This window comes from Scardinius erythrophthalmus, assembly GCF_964197995.2.
Source record: "Scardinius erythrophthalmus genome assembly, chromosome: 15".
Lineage (NCBI taxonomy): Eukaryota > Metazoa > Chordata > Actinopteri > Cypriniformes > Leuciscidae > Scardinius > Scardinius erythrophthalmus.
This window is the reverse complement of record NC_138235.1, coordinates 41,455,530-41,474,412: the sequence shown is the minus strand read 5'-3', so window position 1 is coordinate 41,474,412 and position 18,883 is coordinate 41,455,530. Positions and strand designations below refer to the sequence as shown.

The window sequence follows — 18,883 nt, the reverse complement described above, 5'->3', positions numbered from 1 at the left end:
TGAAACAATTTTTTTTACAAAATTTTAACTAAAACCGGCACATGTGATTTTGTGATATTTATGATATTGCTGTGAAAATCAATACTATTTATATAATTCAATAATTCATAATATAATGTAATATCACAGTATCGCAGATTGTGATTGAAATTTAAACTGCACAATGATTGCGGTTCTCTCAAATAATTGCGGTAATATCAAACAACCACAATCAGATGATTAATATTTAATAATCCTGAAAAAAACCCTGAATTTAATAAACCTTAAAACAGAATCCATATCCTTATTTCAGTTTATTGCCAAGGCAACACTTCTCATTTTTAACTAATATTTAAATTTTATTTCATTTAAGTGAAAGGAGATGCTTTAATTAGTTGTATTTTCCAGTCCAAATATCTAAACATTCTTAAATCAAGATGGATTTACTAGATGAGTATAATGACATAAGATATTATGTCCTGTTTTCTGGGGGAATTAATCAAAATGAAGTGAGTTGATGCTAAAAAAAGCAAAATGATCTGCCAATGGAGTCAGAAAAATAATCTTAATTCAAACAGAAACAACTTTATCTTTCTGACCCCATTGGCAGATCATTTTGCTTGTTTTAAGGAAAAACTCACTTAATTTGAATTTATTTCCCCAGAAAACAAGACTTAACATCTTATGTCATTTTACTACTTTAGTAAAAGCATGTTTTGCAGTGCAGGAGTGTTTCCTCGTCACATTACTGGATGTTATTTAATCCTAAGACTGATGATGTTTCCCGCTGGTGTTCACAGGGCTGTGATCGCACCCATGCTGTCTCGGCACGGGAAGCTCTGGTCAAACTTCTGGGGTGCTTTGAGTCCCGAGGGCTTTTACTCGCGCTCAGAGGACTACATCGACATCGTGCAGAGCAAGAGAGTGTGAGTGTCTTTCACCGTGTGTGTGTGTGTGTGTGTGTGTATCAGTAGAGCGAGTGTGGTGTGTATCAGTAGAGCGAGTGTGGTGTGTGCGAGTGACTCTCTCAGAGCAGCTGCATAGTTATAAACAGGAAAGTTATTACAGTATTAATGTTGTAAAATTCATCAATTGTGAAACTATTTCAGATGTAAAGCAGCTCTACAGAAGGCAATAGTGTCATTATTCAGATCAAGAATTGTCGGTGTTGCACAATTAATCAATTATGAAACAAATTAAATTCAGTTCAGTTTGGTTCAATTTAGTTCAATAACAGTGTCAATGTTGCAAAGTTCTTCAATTGTGAAATAAATTCAATTTAGATAAAATTTGATACAATTTTAGTTCAATAACAGAATGAATGATGCAAATCACATCAATTATGAACCAAATTCAATTCAGTTCAATGTTGATTCAATTCAGATTAATAACAGAATGAATGATGCAAATCACATCAATTATGAACCAAATTCGATTCAGTTCAATGTTGATTCAATTCAGATTAATAACAGAATGAATGATGCAAATTTCATCAATTATTAAACAAATTCGATTCAGTTCAATGTTGATTCAATTCAGATTAATAACAGAATGAATGATGCAAATTTCATCAATTATGAACCGAATTCAATTCAATTCAATATTGATTCAATTCAGATTAATAACAGAATGAATGATGCAAATTTAATCAATTATGAACCGAATTCAATTCATTTCAATGTTGATTCAATTCAGTTTAATAACAGAATGAATGATGCAAATTTATCAATTATGAACCGAATTCAATTCAGTTCAATGTTGATTCAATTCAGTTTAATAACAGAATGAATGATGCAAATTTCATCAATTATAAAACAAATTTGATTTGATTTGAATTCAGTTCAATAACAGTGTCAGTCCTGCAAAATTAATCAATTATGAACTGGATTCAATTCAGTTCAATTTTGATTCAGTTCAATAACAGAATAAATGATGCCAAATTAATCAATTATGAACCGGATTCAATTCAGTTCAATTTTGATTCTGTTTAATAACATAATGAATGATGCAAATTTCATCAATTATAAAACAAATTTGATTTGAGAGAGAGGAGATCCAGTCAGATGATTAAGTCAATTTTTATTTCTCAACAGCAGACAATCAAATGAAATGAAGAGTAAAATTAATTAAAAGTTAAAAGTTTAATAAAGAAACGAAAATGAACAGTTTCACTTCTAATATTTCTAAGACTGACCTGTACAGAAATTGATCTCGCTATTATACAGTTGCTTATCGGAACAGAGTTAAGTTCCTCTTTTCGTTGTGTATCGCATCGAATCTGACACACAAGACACAAACATAGTTTTCTTGTTTTCACACTCTGAGGTGTTAGCCCGTACGCTGCAAGATGTTTAGCTAAGATAACATTCGTTTACCACTTTATTCTGAGACATTCGAGCATTTGTGGTCTGTCTATAACTTATCGACTTTTGCCCTCATCTTAACAGCAAGTACAAAGGTTAACCATAACTCAGTCAGCTACATTTGAGGCATAAATATTAATAATAGAAAAAACATTAAACATACATTTCAAATGATAGAAATGATTAATGATAAAACATAAGCAAAAGATTTTTTTTCTTTTTTCTTTTTCTGCTTCACCAGATTTGCTTTGAATTCAGTTTAATAACAGTGTCAGTACTGCAAAATGAATAAATTAGGAACCAAATTCAATTCAGTTCAATGACAGAATGAACTATGCAAATTTCATCAGTTATGAAACAAATTTTATTTGATTTGATTAGTTCAATAACATTGCCAATATTGCAAAGTTCATCGATTAAGAAACAAATTCAATTCATTTCAATGGTGATTCAATTCAGTTCAGTGTTGCAGAATGCGTCAGTTATGACCAAATTTATTTTTATTTGATCCAGTTCAGTTAACTAACAGTGTCAGTTCTGCAGTTCATCCATCATGAAACAAACTCAGTTTCAGCTGTAAAGCAGCTCTACAGAAGACTGTGTCATTATTCAGATCAGTTCAGTTCAATAACGGTGTCAGTGCTGCAAAATTTAATTATGAACCAAATTCAATTCAGTTCAATGTTGATTCAATTGTTTAATAACAGAATGAATGATGCACATTTCAATTATGAAGCACATTTGATTTGATTTGAATCCAGTTCAATAAGTGTCAGTACTGCAAAATCCATCAATTATGAACCGAATTCAATTCAGTTCAATGTTGATTCAGTTCAATAACAGAATGAATGATGCAAATTTCATCAATTATAAACTGAATTCAATTTAGTTCAGTGTTGATTCAGTTCAGTTCAATAACAGTGTATATGTTGCAAAATTAATCAGTTATAAAAACTAATGCAATTCAGTTCAATTTGACTCTATTCAGTTCAATAGCTGCCAAAGTTCTTCATTAGTGGTGTGTCCTGATGTCCTGCTGTGTTTCAGTGGTCTGTGGAACGTCCCCTACATCACTCAGGTGTATCTGATCCGCGGAGAGACTCTGCGCACGCGTCTGGCTGCGGTCTCTCTCTATCAGCAGGAGGGAATGGACCCGGACATGATCTTCTGCAAGAGCGTCCGTGAGCAGGTGATCATGCAGAGGGAATCCAGGCAGAAACATTTCTAGGCGACTAGTAGTCCATCATTTAAGCCATTAGTCGACTAATCGCGCTAAAATATTAATAAGCCAAAAATCATAATAATGCGCCTTTAATTTCCTATATAAAATGCATGGCCTAATCAGCGCTCAAACGCACGCATAAAGCCACAGCGCAACGGCAAACGTAATGATTATGAATGTGTCGTGGAAAAATTAGGAGACTGTCTAAACATTTTAATAATTTATTGGTAATTTATTGTGTTTTCGGCTGCAGAGAATAAGTCGACGATGCTGACTCGCCATCAAAATTAAGTGAGTTGATGCTTAAAAAAAAAAAGCAAAAAGATCTGCCAATGGGGAGAAAAATAATGTTGTTAGTGTTTGAATTAAGATTATTTTTCTGACCCCATTGGCAGATCATTTTGCTTTTTTTAAGCATCAACTCACTTCATTTTAAATAATTCCCCCAGAAAACACGATCTTATGTCTTTTTACTTGTCTAGTAAATGCATCTTAATTTAAGAGTTTTTAGATATTTGCATTGGAAACAAGACAAAAATACTATTAAGAAAAGCATTTTTTGCAGTGTGTAATTTTTAACTAGTTTTTTACTTGAAATAAAACAACGGTATTAAAATAGTTGATTTAATAGATGAAATCACGTGTTTGTGTGTTTCCTCCTGCAGGGCATCTTCATGTTCGTGTCCAACAGGGATGAGTTCGGGCGTCTGGTCTCCTCCGCTAATTACAACATTAGTCGTCTTCATCCAGACATGTGGCAGATATTCGACAACCCAGTGGTGAGAGATTCGGACATCAAACACACGTAGAGTTGGGCATTGAAAATCAGTTCCATTTCTGGAATTGAAAAATTGAGGTCTGGAATCGGATACTTGCTATAAAATTTTAATTTCGATTCCTCTTATTGATTCCTATTAATATAACGTTAAACCATTCAAACCATTTTTTACCTTATTGGAATCGAAATCAGAATTGTTAAAATTCAAATGATACCCAACCCTAAACACACGTGAGCAGACAAACCCTTGAGTGCAAACTAACCCTGTGTGTGTGTGTGTGTGTGTGTGTTCTCAGGACTGGAGAGAGAAATATATCCATGAGAATTACTCCAGGATTTTTGAAGACGATGAGGATGTTGTGGAGCAGGTGAAACTGCATCTCCAGTAGTTTGTTGTTGTTTTTGTCTCTTCTGTTTCTTTTTCAACGGTGAATCATTGGTTTGGTCAGTGTCGCCACTAATGAGCGCATGTAAGAGAATTAATCACAATGAGTGTGTGTTCAGCCCTGTCCAGACGTGTACTGGTTCCCAGCGTTCTCTGACAGAATGTGTGACGAGCTCGTGGAGACCATGGAGGATTTCGGCGGATGGTCTGGAGGAAGACACACGGTCAGTGTGTGTGTGTGTGAGTGACAGAGTGTCTGTGTGTGAGTGACTGAGAGAATGTTTGTGTGTTTGAGTGACTGAGAGAGTGTGTGTGTGTGTGTGTGTGTGTGTGTGATAGTGTGAGTGACAGAGAGAGAGTGTGTGTGTGTGTGTGTGTGTGTGTGAGTGAGTGACTGAGAGTGTGAGAGTGTGTGTGTGTGTGAGTGAGTGACTGAGAGTGTGTGTGAGCGAGTGACCTAAGAGTGTATGTGTGTGATAGTGTGAGTGACTGAGAGAGTGTGTGTGTGTGTGTGTGTGTGTGTGTGTGTGTGTGTGTGTGTGTGTGTGTGTGTGTGTGTGTGTGTGTGTGTGTGTGTGTGTGTGTGTGAGTGAGTGAGTGAGTGAGTGAGTGAGTGAGTGAGTGAGTGAGTGAGTGAGTGAGTGAGTGAGTGAGTGAGTGAGTGAGTGAGTGAGTGAGTGAGTGAGTGAGTGTGAGTGAGTGAGTGTGAGTGACTGAGAGTGTGTGTGTGAGACGGAGTGTGTGTGTGTGAGTGACGGAGTGTGTGAGTGACGGAGTGTGTGAGTGACGGAGTGTGTGTGTGTGTGCGTTGTGTGAGTGAGTGTGTGTGTGTGTGTGTGTGTGTGTGTGTGTGTGTGTGTGTGTGTGTGAGATAGTGTGAGAGTCTGAGTGACTGAGTGCTAGTGTGTGTGTGTGTGTGTGTGTGTGTGTGTGTGTGTGTGTGTGTGTGTGTGTGTGTGTGTGTGTGTGTGTGTGTGACCCAGCAGCTCATGTGTGTGTGTTTCTCTCTCAGGACGAGCGGTTAGCTGGAGGTTATGAGAACGTTCCTACAGTTGATATTCACATGAATCAGATCCAGTATGAGAAAGAGTGGCTGAAGTTCCTCAAAGACTACATCGTTCCTGTGACAGAAAAACTCTACCCAGGGTACTATCCGAAGGTGAGACACACACACACACACACACACACACACACACACACACACACACACACACACACACACACACACACACACACACACACACACGTCCATTAACACCTGGCCTGAGCCATTCATTTGCTGCCCATATTCATATTTTACATTGTAAGTTATTTTTGGTTGCACTTTTTGATTGACAACATTTTACTTACGATAGGGGTAGGGTGTGGTTTAGGGTTAGTTGCATGTAATTATGCAAAATATATTGTTTTTCTGTAGTAAATGTGTATAACAAAGACACTGTAAAATAAAGTGTTACCTTTACTTTTTAATAGGCTTTTTATTTGGTCATTTACATTGCATCAGTTTGATTCATTTTGGAGTTTGATTCACTGTTTGTTTCAATGAATGAACTAAATTGAATCAGATCAAATATTGAATTGAACAATGAATTTAATAAAAATTGTGATTGTTTGTTTGCATCATCGCTCAAATATGTATTAAAATGATTTGGTAATATATCTGTAGGTAAATAAGGCAGTGTAAATATAAAGCGATAGGCCTATATTTGATTGGAAACAATTATCTTAACTTGATTTTTACTGTTTATTTTTTATTTAAATATTTTGATGATTCTTTAATTCAACGACTGTTGCTTCCTCTGATTCAGAAAAATAAAATAAAATCACCCTATTTGAATAATTTTGAAGCAGATATACTCAATACTCAACAGCAGCACAAACTTTTGTGTTTCAGGCTCAGGCTGTGATGAATTTCGTGGTTCGTTATCGTCCTGATGAGCAGCCGTCGCTCCGTCCGCATCACGATTCCTCCACGTTCACCATTAACATCGCACTCAACAGCAAAGGCACCGATTATGAGGTAAACAGGACTTTCCATTGACTTCTGTTGTGTTTTGTGGAGTGTATCGACCCATAAACCCTCACACCGTGTCCTAACCAGACGCAATGCGATAAGATTCCAGCGACAAGCAGTTTGTATGTCCACACCAAGGTTATTTTTGTAAACTGAAACGACTAAAGACTAAAACTAAAAGACTGTTGGTCAAAAAACACTTTCATAAACTGAAATAAAATGGAAATTTCAACATAAATAGAAAAATAAAAACAAAACAAAACTAACAAGTTACTGAAAACTAACTGAAATAAAAAAATACTAATTAGCAAAAAAAAAAAATCGTTTTCGTGATTAATTAGATCCTGTACCGGAAAATCGCGTTTTTCCTATTGGACTGCGTTACTTTATTTTTCAATGTAAATGCGTGTCTAGCCCACAAATAGACATATTTTCAGAGAAGTAAACTAAATGTCTGAATGGAACACATAAATATAAGTATAACTATGAGTATATGATATTAAAATATACAATAGACAAAAAGCATAAATGGATCAATACAAGAATAATATTTGAAAGGATTAATGATAGAATTAACCATAAAAGAATAATCATAATAATCATATGCATATTTTTTTCTTATACACCACGTTTAACAAGATTTCATCTTTAATATGAATGAGTATGTACTTTTATACATTTAAGTTGCATTTAGTTTGGTTCTTTGTTCAATCCTAAACAATTTTTTCATTTTTATTATTTGCACAAAAGTTAACCCCCCTCCTTGAACTGCCACCTTACCGTGGTGGAGGGGTTTGTGTACCCGAAGGATCCTAGGAGCTATGTTGTCTGGGGCTATATGCCCCTGGTAGGGTCTCCCAAGGCAAACAGGTCCTAGGTGATGGGTCAGACTAAGAGCGGTTCATTAACCCTTTATGAAGAAATTTAAAACAAGGACCGTGACGTCGCCCGGCATGGCGCAGCCGGGGCCCCACCCTGGATCCAGGCCCGGGGTTGGGGCTCGTATGTGAGCGCCTGGTGGCCAGGCCTCCCTCCATGGGGCCTGGCCGGACTCAGCCCGAAGGAGCGACGTGGTGCCACCCTCCCTTGGGCTCACCACTGGCAGGAGGGACCGCAAAGGGCCGGTGCAAAGTGGATCGGGCGGCAGTCGAAGGCGGGGGCCTTGACAACCCGATCCCTGGACACGGAAACTAGCTTTAGGGACGTGGAACATCACCTCGCTGGCGGGGAAGGAGCCTGAGATGGTGCGTGCGGTTGAGAGGTACCGACTAGAGATAGTCGGGATCACCTCCACACACGGATAAGCGGCTTGGGCTCTCCCTTGAGAGAGGATTGACTCTTTACCACTCTGGAGTTGCCCATGGTGAGAGGCGGCGGGCTGGTGTGGGTTTGAGTCATGTGTTGGAGCCATGTGTTGGAGTTCAACCCGGTGAACGAGAGGGTCGTTTCTCTGCGCCTTCGGGTCGGGGATCGGTCTCTCACTGTCGTGTGCGCCTACGGGCCGAACGGCAGTGCAGAGTACCTGGCCCTCTTGGGGTCTCTGGGAGGGATGCTGGAAAGTGCTCCGACTGGGGACTCCGTCGTTCTACTGGGGGACTTCAGCGCCCATGTGGGCAGCGACAGTAACGCCTGGAGGGCCCTGATTGGGAGGAACGGCCCCCCTGATCTGAGTTACAGCTTGTCCACAACGAACACCATGTTCAAGCATAATGTTGTCCATCAGTGCACGTGGCACCAGGACACCCTAGGCAGGAGGTCGATGATCGACTTTGTGGTTGTTTCATCCGACCTCCGGCCGTATGTCTTGGACACTCGGGTGAAGAGAGGGGCGGGGCTGTCAACTGATCACCACCTGGTGGTGTGTTGGATCTGATGGCAGGGGAGGAAGCTGAACAGACTCGGCAAACCCAAACGTACTGTGAGGGTCTGCTGGGAACATTTGTCCGAGTCCCCTGTCAGAGAGAACTTCAACTCCCACCTCCGGCGGAGCTTCGACCAGATCCCGAGGGAGTGTGGAGATATTGATTCTAAATGGACCATGTTCTCCACCTCCAGTGTCGACATGGCCGCTCGTAGCTGTGGCCATAAGGTCTCCGGTGCCTGTCGAGGCGGCAATCCCAGAACCTGGTGGTTACTTACAGGAAGTAAAGGATGCCGTCAAGCTGAAGGAGTCCTATCGGGCTTGGCTGGCTTGTGGGACTCCTGAGGCAGCTGACGGGTACCGGCAGGTCTAGCGGACTGCAGCCCAGCTGGTTGTGAAGGCAAAAAATCGGACCTGGGAGGAGTTCGGTGAGGCCATGGAGAAGGACTACCGGTTGGCCTCAAAGAGATTCTGGCAAACCGTCTGACACCTCAGGAGGGGGAAGCAGTGCCCTACCAACACTGTTTACAGTGGAAGTGGGCAGCTGTTGACCTCAACTAGGGATGTTGTCGGACGGTGGAAGGAATACTTCAAGGATCTCTTCAATCCCACCGACGCGTCTTGCATTGAGGAAGCAGAGGCTGAGGGCTCAGAGGTGGACTCGTCCATCACCCAAGCTGAAGTCAACAAGGTAGTCAAGAAGCTCCTCGGTGGCAAGGCACCGGGGGTGGATGAGATCCGCACTGAGTACCTCAAGTCTCTGGATGTTGTGGGGCTGTCTTGGCTGATACGCCTCTGCAGCATCGCGTGGTGGTTGGGGACAATATCTTTGGGCTGGCAGACCGGGGTGGTGGTCCCTCTTTTTAAGAAAGGGGATCAGAGGGTGTGTTCCAACTACAGGGGGATCACACTTCTCAGCCTCCCCAGGAAAGTCTATGCCAGGGTACTGGAGAGGAGAATATGACCGATAGCAGAACCCTGGATTCAGGAGGAACAGTGCGGGTTTCGTCCCGGTTGTGGAACACTGGACCAGCTCTATACCCTCTCCAGGGTGCTGGAGGGCTCATAGGAGTTTGTCTAACCAGTCCACATGTGCTTTGTGGATTTAGAGAAGGCATTTGACTGTCCCTTGCGGCGTCCTGTGGAGGGTGCTCTGGGAGTACGCGGTCCGGGGCCCTTTGCTAAGGGCTGTCCGGTCCCTGTACGACCGGAGCAGGAGCTTGGTTCGCATTGCCGGCAGTAAGTCAGACTTGTTCCCGGTCCATGTTGGACTCCAGCAGGGCTACCCTTTGTCACCGGTTCTGTTCATAATTTTTATAGACAGAATTTCTAGGCGCAGCCAGGGGCCGGAGGGTGTCCGGTTTGGGGACCACATGATCTCATCTCTGCTCTTTGCGGATGATGTTGTCGTGTTGGCCCCATCAGACCAGGACCTTCAGCATGCGCTGGGACGGTTTGCAGCCGAGTGTGAAGCAGCTGGGATGAGAATCAGCACCTCCAAATCCGAGGCCATTGTTCTCAGTCGGAAAAGGGTGGCTTGCCCACTTCAGGTTGGTGGAGAGTTCCTGCTTCAAGTGGAGGAGTTCAAGTATCTTGGAGTCTTGTTCATGAGTGAGGGAAGGACGGAACAGGAGATTGACAGACGGATCGGTGCAGCTTCTGCAGTAATGTGGTCGATGTACCGGTCTGTCGTGGTGAAGAAGGAGCTGAGCTTCAAGGTGAATCTCTCGATTTACTGGTCAATCTACGTTCCTACTCTCTCCTATGGTCATGAGCTGTGGGTCAAGATCCCTGATACAGGCGGCCGAAATGAGCTTTCTCCACAGAGTGGCTGGGCGATCCCTTAGAGATAGGGTGAGGAGCTCAGGCACTTGGGAGGAGCTCAGAGTAGAGCAACTGCTCCTCCACATCGAGAGGGGCCAGCTGAGGTGGTTCGGGCATCTGTTCCGGATGCCTCCTGGACGCCTTCCCGGGAAGGTGTTCCGGGCATGTCCCACCGGGAGGAGACCCCAGGGAAGACCTAGGACACGCTGGAGGGATTATGTCTCCCTGCTGGCCTGGGAACGCCTCGGTGTCCCCCCGGAAGAGCTGGAAGAAGTGTCTGGGGAGAGGGAAGTCTGGGCATCTCTGCTTAGACTGCTGCCCCCGTGACCCGGACCTAGATAGTTGATTTTGGCATTTAATGATACACAGAAACGATTACAATGCCACATAACCTAAAACATAACATTAACTCTTAATGTCATGTAGTAACAACAATGGCAAATCAGCTGTTCTCCCGTAGTAGACGGTCACAGTAGAACGTCGCTAAGTAGCAGTTAATGTCACACATGCGCAATAGAACGACAGAATGCCATTGCTGTTCCACCAGAGGCTGTTGCTTAAAGTCCCTATTAAACTTTGCTGAAATTAAATGTCTTCAACTGGAAGTGTTCTGTTAACTCTGCTAAACTATAATTACTAAAACTGAAACTAAATATATAAAAACTATATAGAAATGTGTTCACAAAATAAAAACTAAACTAAAACTAACAAAACCATTCATGAACTAAACTGAAATTCTAGGAGATTGATATTAAAATAAAAACTAATTAAAAAATGCAAAACTAAAATAACCTTGGTCCACACCAGACGCAATATGACGAGATGCAACAAAATCAATCCATAGTGTCAGCCAATCAGAAGAGCGTGTGGGCGGAGTCTCTCTGCAAGCGCACTGCACTTACAACCAAATCAATCCAAAATCACAGCCAATCAGAAGAGTGTGTGGGCGGAGTCTCTTTGCAAGCACACTGCACTCACAACCACATTAATCCAAAATCACAGCCAATCAGAAGAGCGTATGGGCGGAGTCTCCCTGCAAACACACTGCACTCGTATCCAAATCAATCCAAAATCACAGCCAATCAGAAGAGTGTGTGGGCGGAGTCTCTTTGCAAGCACACTGCACTCACAACCAAATCAGTTCAAAATCATAGCCAATCAGAAGAGTGTGTGGGCGGAGTCTCTCTGCAAACACACTGCACTCGTATCCAAATCAATCCAAAATCACAGCCAATCAGAAGAGTGTGTGGGCGGAGTCTCTCTGCAAGCGCACTGCACTCAAAATCAAATCAGTCCAAAATCACAGCCAATCAGAAGAGAGTGTGGGCGGAGTCTCTCTGCAAACGCACTGCACTCAAAACTAAATCAGTCCAAAATCACAGCCAATCAGAAGAGCGTGTGGGCGGAGTCTCTCTGCAAGCACACTGCACTCACAACCACATTAATCCAAAATCACAGCCAATCAGAAGAGCGTATGGGCGGAGTCTCCCTGCAAGCGCACTGCACTCACAACCAAATCAGTTCAAAATCATAGCCAATCAGAAGAGTGTGTGGGCGGAGTCTCTCTGCAAACACACTGCACTCGTATCCAAATCAATCCAAAATCACAGCCAATCAGAAGAGTGTGTGGGCGGAGTCTCTCTGCAAGCGCACTGCACTCAAAATCAAATCAGTCCAAAATCACAGCCAATCAGAAGAGAGTGTGGGCGGAGTCTCTCTGCAAACGCACTGCACTCAAAACTAAATCAATCCAAAATCACAGCCAATCAGAAGAGCGTGTGGGCGGAGTCTCTCTGCAAGCACACTGCACTCACAACCACATTAATCCAAAATCACAGCCAATCAGAAGAGCGTATGGGCGGAGTCTCCCTGCAAGCGCACTGCACTCACAACCAAATCAGTTCAAAATCATAGCCAATCAGAAGAGTGTGTGGGCGGAGTCTCTCTGCAAACACACTGCACTCGTATCCAAATCAATCCAAAATCACAGCCAATCAGAAGAGTGTGTGGGCGGAGTCTCTCTGCAAGCGCACTGCACTCAAAATCAAATCAGTCCAAAATCACAGCCAATCAGAAGAGAGTGTGGGCGGAGTCTCTCTGCAAACGCATTGCACTCAAAACTAAATCAGTCCAAAATCACAGCCAATCAGAAGAGAGTGTGGGCGGAGTCTCTGCAAGCACACTACACTCAGTTTATCATTGTCATACTTTGTATGTTGTTGTTCCAGCCGCTACCTCGCAGAAATATAAGCCATTTCTAAAATAGAATCGGCACGTATCGCTGTCACAGCTCGTCAGGATAAATACTCTGATTAACATGGAAAACATGGCTTTTATTGCGCATCTTGTGTAGTGTTGCTTTCGTCAACGAAAATGATGACGAAATATTGTCGTCAACGAACCGTTATCACCTGACGAAAACGAGACGAGACTAGACGTAAATGCATGGTCATGTGACGATGACTAAAATACATGTATAATGCAATATCGTTGACGAATAAAAACGAGACTAAATGTGGCTTACAAAATAAAAACTATGCTAAAATGTCTCTTAATTTTCGTTGACCAAAACGAGACGAGACGAAATGTTATAACGTCACGACGAATGAGAGTGTTTTTAACAGTTTGTGCTTGTTATATTAGACATAGGGCGCGTCAAGTTTGGTTGTAAAGCGCGTTTCACACGCGCGGGTGATTTTTTTAGTTTCACTTTCTCTGGCAGCGCAATCTCAAACATAGCCTAAATATTTCGCCCTTGTGGAGGATAAAATTCGCTCTTCAGACCAATTTACATAAAGTAGAAAACACGAAGATATCATAAAGAGATCGATGGTCTCTTCCTGCTCGTGTCCCACATGCCACATCCCTCTCAAAGTGCAGAGTGGTAGGCTATATCACGCGTCTTTGTGTGGAAATATAATATAGGCTACTAGCCTATAAAAAGATAACCTTGAAATTCTATATTGACTGGGTTAAATAGAATCACATTACTAAAAAGAGACTAAAATACAATTTTCATTGACTAAAACTAGACTAAAATGTCATCAGTTTTCGTCGACTAAAACTTGACTAGACTAAAAAGAGTATGAACGTGACTAAAACTAATAAAAACTAAAATGACAGCCTGACACAAAGACTAGACTAAAACTAAAATTAAAACAGGCCGCCAAAAACAACACTAATTTTGTGTCAATCAAACCTTTCTTACATTTTCATTCAGACATTAGTTAGAAGATAATAGGCCTGATGCACTGGACAGCGGGACTTTAGGTGTGTGTATTTGTGTGTGTCAGGGTGGAGGTTGCCGGTTTCTGCGTTACGACTGTAAGGTGGAGTCTCCCAGGAAGGGCTGGTCGTTTATGCACCCGGGCCGGTTGACGCACTACCACGAGGGGCTTCCCACCACACAAGGGACTCGATACATCATGGTCTCATTCGTTGACCCTTGAAAATCATGTGAACTTTTGTCTGTGTGTGTGTTTGTTTGTGCTTTTTCTGTAAATTATAAATCGAATGTTACATTCGAGCAGATTGTTACAAACGATCTCTGGCACACGTGAGGTCAGAGATTCACTCCTTCAAAAGATTATTGTTTTAAGTGAACTTTAAAGCTTGATTTAAAAGCTTGATGAAAAGAGTATTTTTACTTGATTTTTATAGAATATTCAAGGCAGAAATTTTTTTTAAAGAGCAAAACTTTCTGAGATAGCTTTTGTACTCAAGCTTTGTACAAACCGCTTTAAATTATTTTGAAAATAAATATTGGAAACAAAAGTGGGTTGATCTGAGCTCATTTACACTATTATGACTTACAAAAATTACAAAATCACTCTTTTATCTTGGAATTGTATGTTTTCAATTCAATTGTTATGTCCCAGTCTAGGAACACCGTGGAGTAACATAAATGAAGAATGTCTTTTTACATGCCACTACATGAGCTTCGGAAATGGGTATATGCCAAAATAACAAGCGAAAACGGAAACTAGCTCTTTATTTAAACGCTACCATAACCTAACAAAGTAAAAGTAAAAAAAATATATATTTCACCTCCCTAACTCCATATCTATTTCAAACCAGGAGAAAATATATTTTTCAAAATATGGGCGCCCATCTCCTACAAGATAGTGGCATTACTCTATTTACAGATTACCTTTTAATACCGACACAGTAATAATAATAGAAAGGGAAAAAAACCTCCTACAAGATAGTAACATTTCTCCCCACCTTTTAATATCGGCGGATTACTAACAACACTAGCAACAATAACAGAAGAAATCCACAAAAAAAGATGTCCACAAACCACAGTTTAGTACCATATACGTCCAAGGACATAATACCCCCACCAATGAGAAACCAACTTCAGTGTTAGTAAAAAGAAACAAAAAGAAATATAGCTGCAAGCAGCAAATATCGGGGTTCAAGCACTAAAGGCCTTTAAGCCAATGCGTGAAAGGGGATTGTTTTATTTAGCAAGCATGTAACCACTTAGATCATAGATGGAAAAGACCATTTACAGCCAATACAGGCAAATTACCATGGGAAATATTTGGGTTTTAAAGCTTTTTAACAGTTATAGTGCCAGCTATGGTCCAATCTCCATAAAAGTTGGCATGCTCGTTTAGAATCATATGTCGCATGTGCTCACTTAATTTCGTGACATTTTAAATATTTGTTTGTTAATTATTGAACTAGAGAGTCCAGAGAATTGTACTGCACTGGTTTTTGTTTTATTGAGGTTGAGCGACAGACCTAGGACTAGCTTGCAAAAGTTTTTTTTTTTTTTTACATAATCGTGAATATTTAATGAACGATTTGATTGACAACAGTGGTTCTCAAGGCAAAGTTGTTCAGTATGAGGAGATCTATCAAATGATCTGAATATTGTGGGGATGTGTGAAACATCATGTGATTACAGATGCATAAAACTTGTTGGCGCCAACAAGTGGCCAATTTTTTTTCCAAATTCTTACAGACCTCTGCGGCCATGAGTCAAACGTGCCCACCAAGTTTCTTGTCTGATAGCTGCTCAAAATTCATTGGACTCTGCCGGTCGCGTTCTTCAAGATACGTGAATGTCCTTAAAGTCAGTCTTGACACTACGACTTACGGTTTGGTCTGTCTGATCAGTTTTAGGGCAGAATCCTTGGAAAATTCAACAATTACAATAGAGTTTTAATGTTATGCACTTGAACCACTAAAAAAACAATATATCAGCAAAATTCAATGAAAAACCACCACATACCAACAGACCTGGAAAGAGCATCAGCAATAATATTATTATTTCCTTTCTTGTGTTGTATTTCCAATTTAAATTCCTGCAAAATTAATGACCATCTCATCAGACACTGGTTGTTATTTGACAAATTTATGAGTTTGAGAAGAGTACACATGTGCTATTACTGTACACAGAACAATGAAAGTTATCCCATCTGATGTTCTTCTGTTGTGTGCTGTAATTATACTGTGTTTACACATGCCCTACATGTGTGCTCTTTGTGTACAAAGTGTGACACTTGAGTTAATTATATTATGTGAATGATCTGAATGAGAACATTGTTAAACCTGTGTAAAATGAGGACTTTTTGTGTAGAGTTTTGCAGAATTAAGAAAAATTGAGAAAAACCTACTGTACTGTACCGTCAGGATTAGGCACAAGGATGCACGGGATCTACAGATGCTTTACCTCCTCTTTCATAATCTCCCGTTTAACTGGATTTGCAATTTTAAGAATGTTGACATATGGAAGCTTATCCCTCAATTTCAATATCGTGCATCACAGTCTCTGCAAATAAGGAAGATCTATGATCAACATACAGTCTCTAGACAGCAAGAGAGACCCAAGGACCAACTAGGACCAAGGAATGGACCGGAGCACTCAACGTTTTAAATAATTTATTTAATGGTACAAAACGACTAACGTTTCGACGCCCATGCGTCTTCTTCAGAGTCAAAGAAACAATGGCAACAATGCACAGATTTAAAAGAATCAAAGCTCCACACATTGGCCACTGGCCTAAATGGGTGTGGTACATCAATTACCCAATCTTATGAAAGCACTCAAGTAGAAACAACCCCCCCCCAAAAAAAAAAAAAAAAAAGGAATTAATAATAAATAAATATCTACAGGAAAAAAAAAAAAAAATACAATGAAGTCATGTACAAATAAACATACAATTACAACCTCAAAATGCGAACTATAGAAAACATGAAAGTCCCAGTTCCTCATTTAGACCATTAGGTTCAACTGTGTTGAGAGTAAAAATCCAAAAGGCCTCTCTTTGCAGTAAGGACTTAGCTATATCACCTCCTCGTTGGGAGGGTACAATTCTTTCAATACCCCAATATTTCAAGGACGCATTGGAGCCATGATTAGCTTTTACATAGTGTCTCGCAATTGCATACTCCATATTCCGATTCCGAATTGCTGCTTTGTGTTCTGCAATGCGTAGTTTAAGGGATCGTTTAGTCTGGCCTATATACACCAAACCGCATGGACATTTCAGCATATAAATCACGTGAGTGGTGTTACAGTTAATAAAAGAGTTGATCGTGTATTTTTTGCCTGACTGAGGATGGAAGAATTGTTTTGTATCATTTGAATTAGAGCAATGGGTACAGTGCCCACATCTGTAAAAGCCCAAAGGAGGAGCCGGCAACCACATAGGTTTTGGTAGAGGATTCATGGTCGTATGAACCAACCTGTCTCTCAGTGAGCGAGGGCGCTTAAAAGTAATACGCGGCGGTTCCGCACAAATATCTTTAAGAGATGGATCGCTCTGCAGGATGTACCAGTGTTTCTTAATAACATGCTTTATTTCTCTTACTGAAAGCGATATCTCCGCAGCCTATGAACGAGCTAGAATGACGCAACGTTCAGATCTTTTGACTAAAACCAAACGCGCCTCAAAACAAAGACTTTGTTTCTCCACAGATTTCTCTCATATCGGTGGAGAAATAAAGCATGTTATTAAGAAACACTGGTACATCCTGCAGAGCGATCCATCTCTTAAAGATATTTGTGCGGAACCGCCGCGTATTACTTTTAAGCGCCCTCGCTCACTGAGAGACAGGTTGGTTCATACGACCATGAATCCTCTACCAAAACCTATGTGGTTGCCGGCTCCTCCTTTGGGCTTTTACAGATGTGGGCACTGTACCCATTGCTCTAATTCAAATGATACAAAACAATTCTTCCATCCTCAGTCAGGCAAAAAATACACGATCAACTCTTTTATTAACTGTAACACCACTCACGTGATTTATATGCTGAAATGTCCATGCGGTTTGGTGTATATAGGCCAGACTAAACGATCCCTTAAACTACGCATTGCAGAACACAAAGCAGCAATTCGGAATCGGAATATGGAGTATGCAATTGCGAGACACTATGTAAAAGCTAATCATGGCTCCAATGCGTCCTTGAAATATTGGGGTATTGAAAGAATTGTACCCTCCCAACGAGGAGGTGATATAGCTAAGTCCTTACTGCAAAGAGAGGCCTTTTGGATTTTTACTCTCAACACAGTTGAACCTAATGGTCTAAATGAGGAACTGGGACTTTCATGTTTTCTATAGTTCGCATTTTGAGGTTGTAATTGTATGTTTATTTGTACATGACTTCATTGTATTTTTTTTTTTTTCCTGTAGATATTTATTTATTATTAATTCCTTTTTTTTTTTTTTTTTTGGGGGGGGGTTGTTTCTACTTGAGTGCTTTCATAAGATTGGGTAATTGATGTACCACACCCATTTAGGCCAGTGGCCAATGTGTGGAGCTTTGATTCTTTTAAATCTGTGCATTGTTGCCATTGTTTCTTTGACTCTGAAGAAGACGCATGGGCGTCGAAACGTTAGTCGTTTTGTACCATTAAATAAATTATTTAAAACATTGAGTGCTCCGGTCCATTCCTTGGTCCTAGTTGGTCCTTGGGTCTCTCTTGCTGATTTTTGTGTCCTGTTCCGTGAGCACCAACCAGGCTGAAGCGCAAGTGACTCCTTTATACAGTCTCTAGACATCTGATCTGGAAGATTAGATAACATTTGTTCAATGTTTAACAGAATGCAATGCAGTCTTAGGGCCCTATCTTACACCCGGCGCAATGCAGCGGCAAGCGCGACGCAAGTGTTTTTTACTAGTTTCAGTCCGACGCAGTTATCATTTTCACGTCCTGCGCCACGTTGTTTAAATAGCAAATGCATTTACACCCATTTGTGCGCCATTGACCAACTGAAACCTGGTCTAAAGTCAATGGCGCAATATTTTATTTTTATTTTTGTTATTTAAAGAGCGCGTTAGTAATGTGCACCTATAGGCGGGTCCGCAACGCGCATACACTCTGTTTATTACACACACAGGGACACAGCAGCACACAAACATGCCAAATATTAAAATTAAAAGGATACAATGTAAAAGATTATTAGTGAACCTGCGCCCTGCGCTTTAGACCATGAGCTTAG

The 18,883-nt window shown here is 40.9% G+C and overlaps 1 protein-coding gene across 1 annotated transcript in view; it reads left to right on the top strand.

Annotated features, from left to right (window-relative positions):
• The window catches only part of plod3 (procollagen-lysine, 2-oxoglutarate 5-dioxygenase 3), a 36,123-nt gene extending 21,684 nt beyond the window's left edge, over window positions 1-14,439 (top strand). The window contains exons 12-19 of the mRNA XM_081386410.1: window positions 780-905; window positions 3,390-3,531; window positions 4,230-4,343; window positions 4,639-4,710; window positions 4,847-4,951; window positions 5,740-5,886; window positions 6,622-6,747; window positions 13,720-14,439. Coding sequence (XP_081242536.1) covers window positions 780-905; window positions 3,390-3,531; window positions 4,230-4,343; window positions 4,639-4,710; window positions 4,847-4,951; window positions 5,740-5,886; window positions 6,622-6,747; window positions 13,720-13,875 — 988 coding nt within the window. The 3' untranslated portion in view covers window positions 13,876-14,439. The remainder of the gene's footprint in view (window positions 1-779; window positions 906-3,389; window positions 3,532-4,229; window positions 4,344-4,638; window positions 4,711-4,846; window positions 4,952-5,739; window positions 5,887-6,621; window positions 6,748-13,719) is intronic.
• Window positions 14,440-18,883: the final 4,444 nt, after the last annotated feature.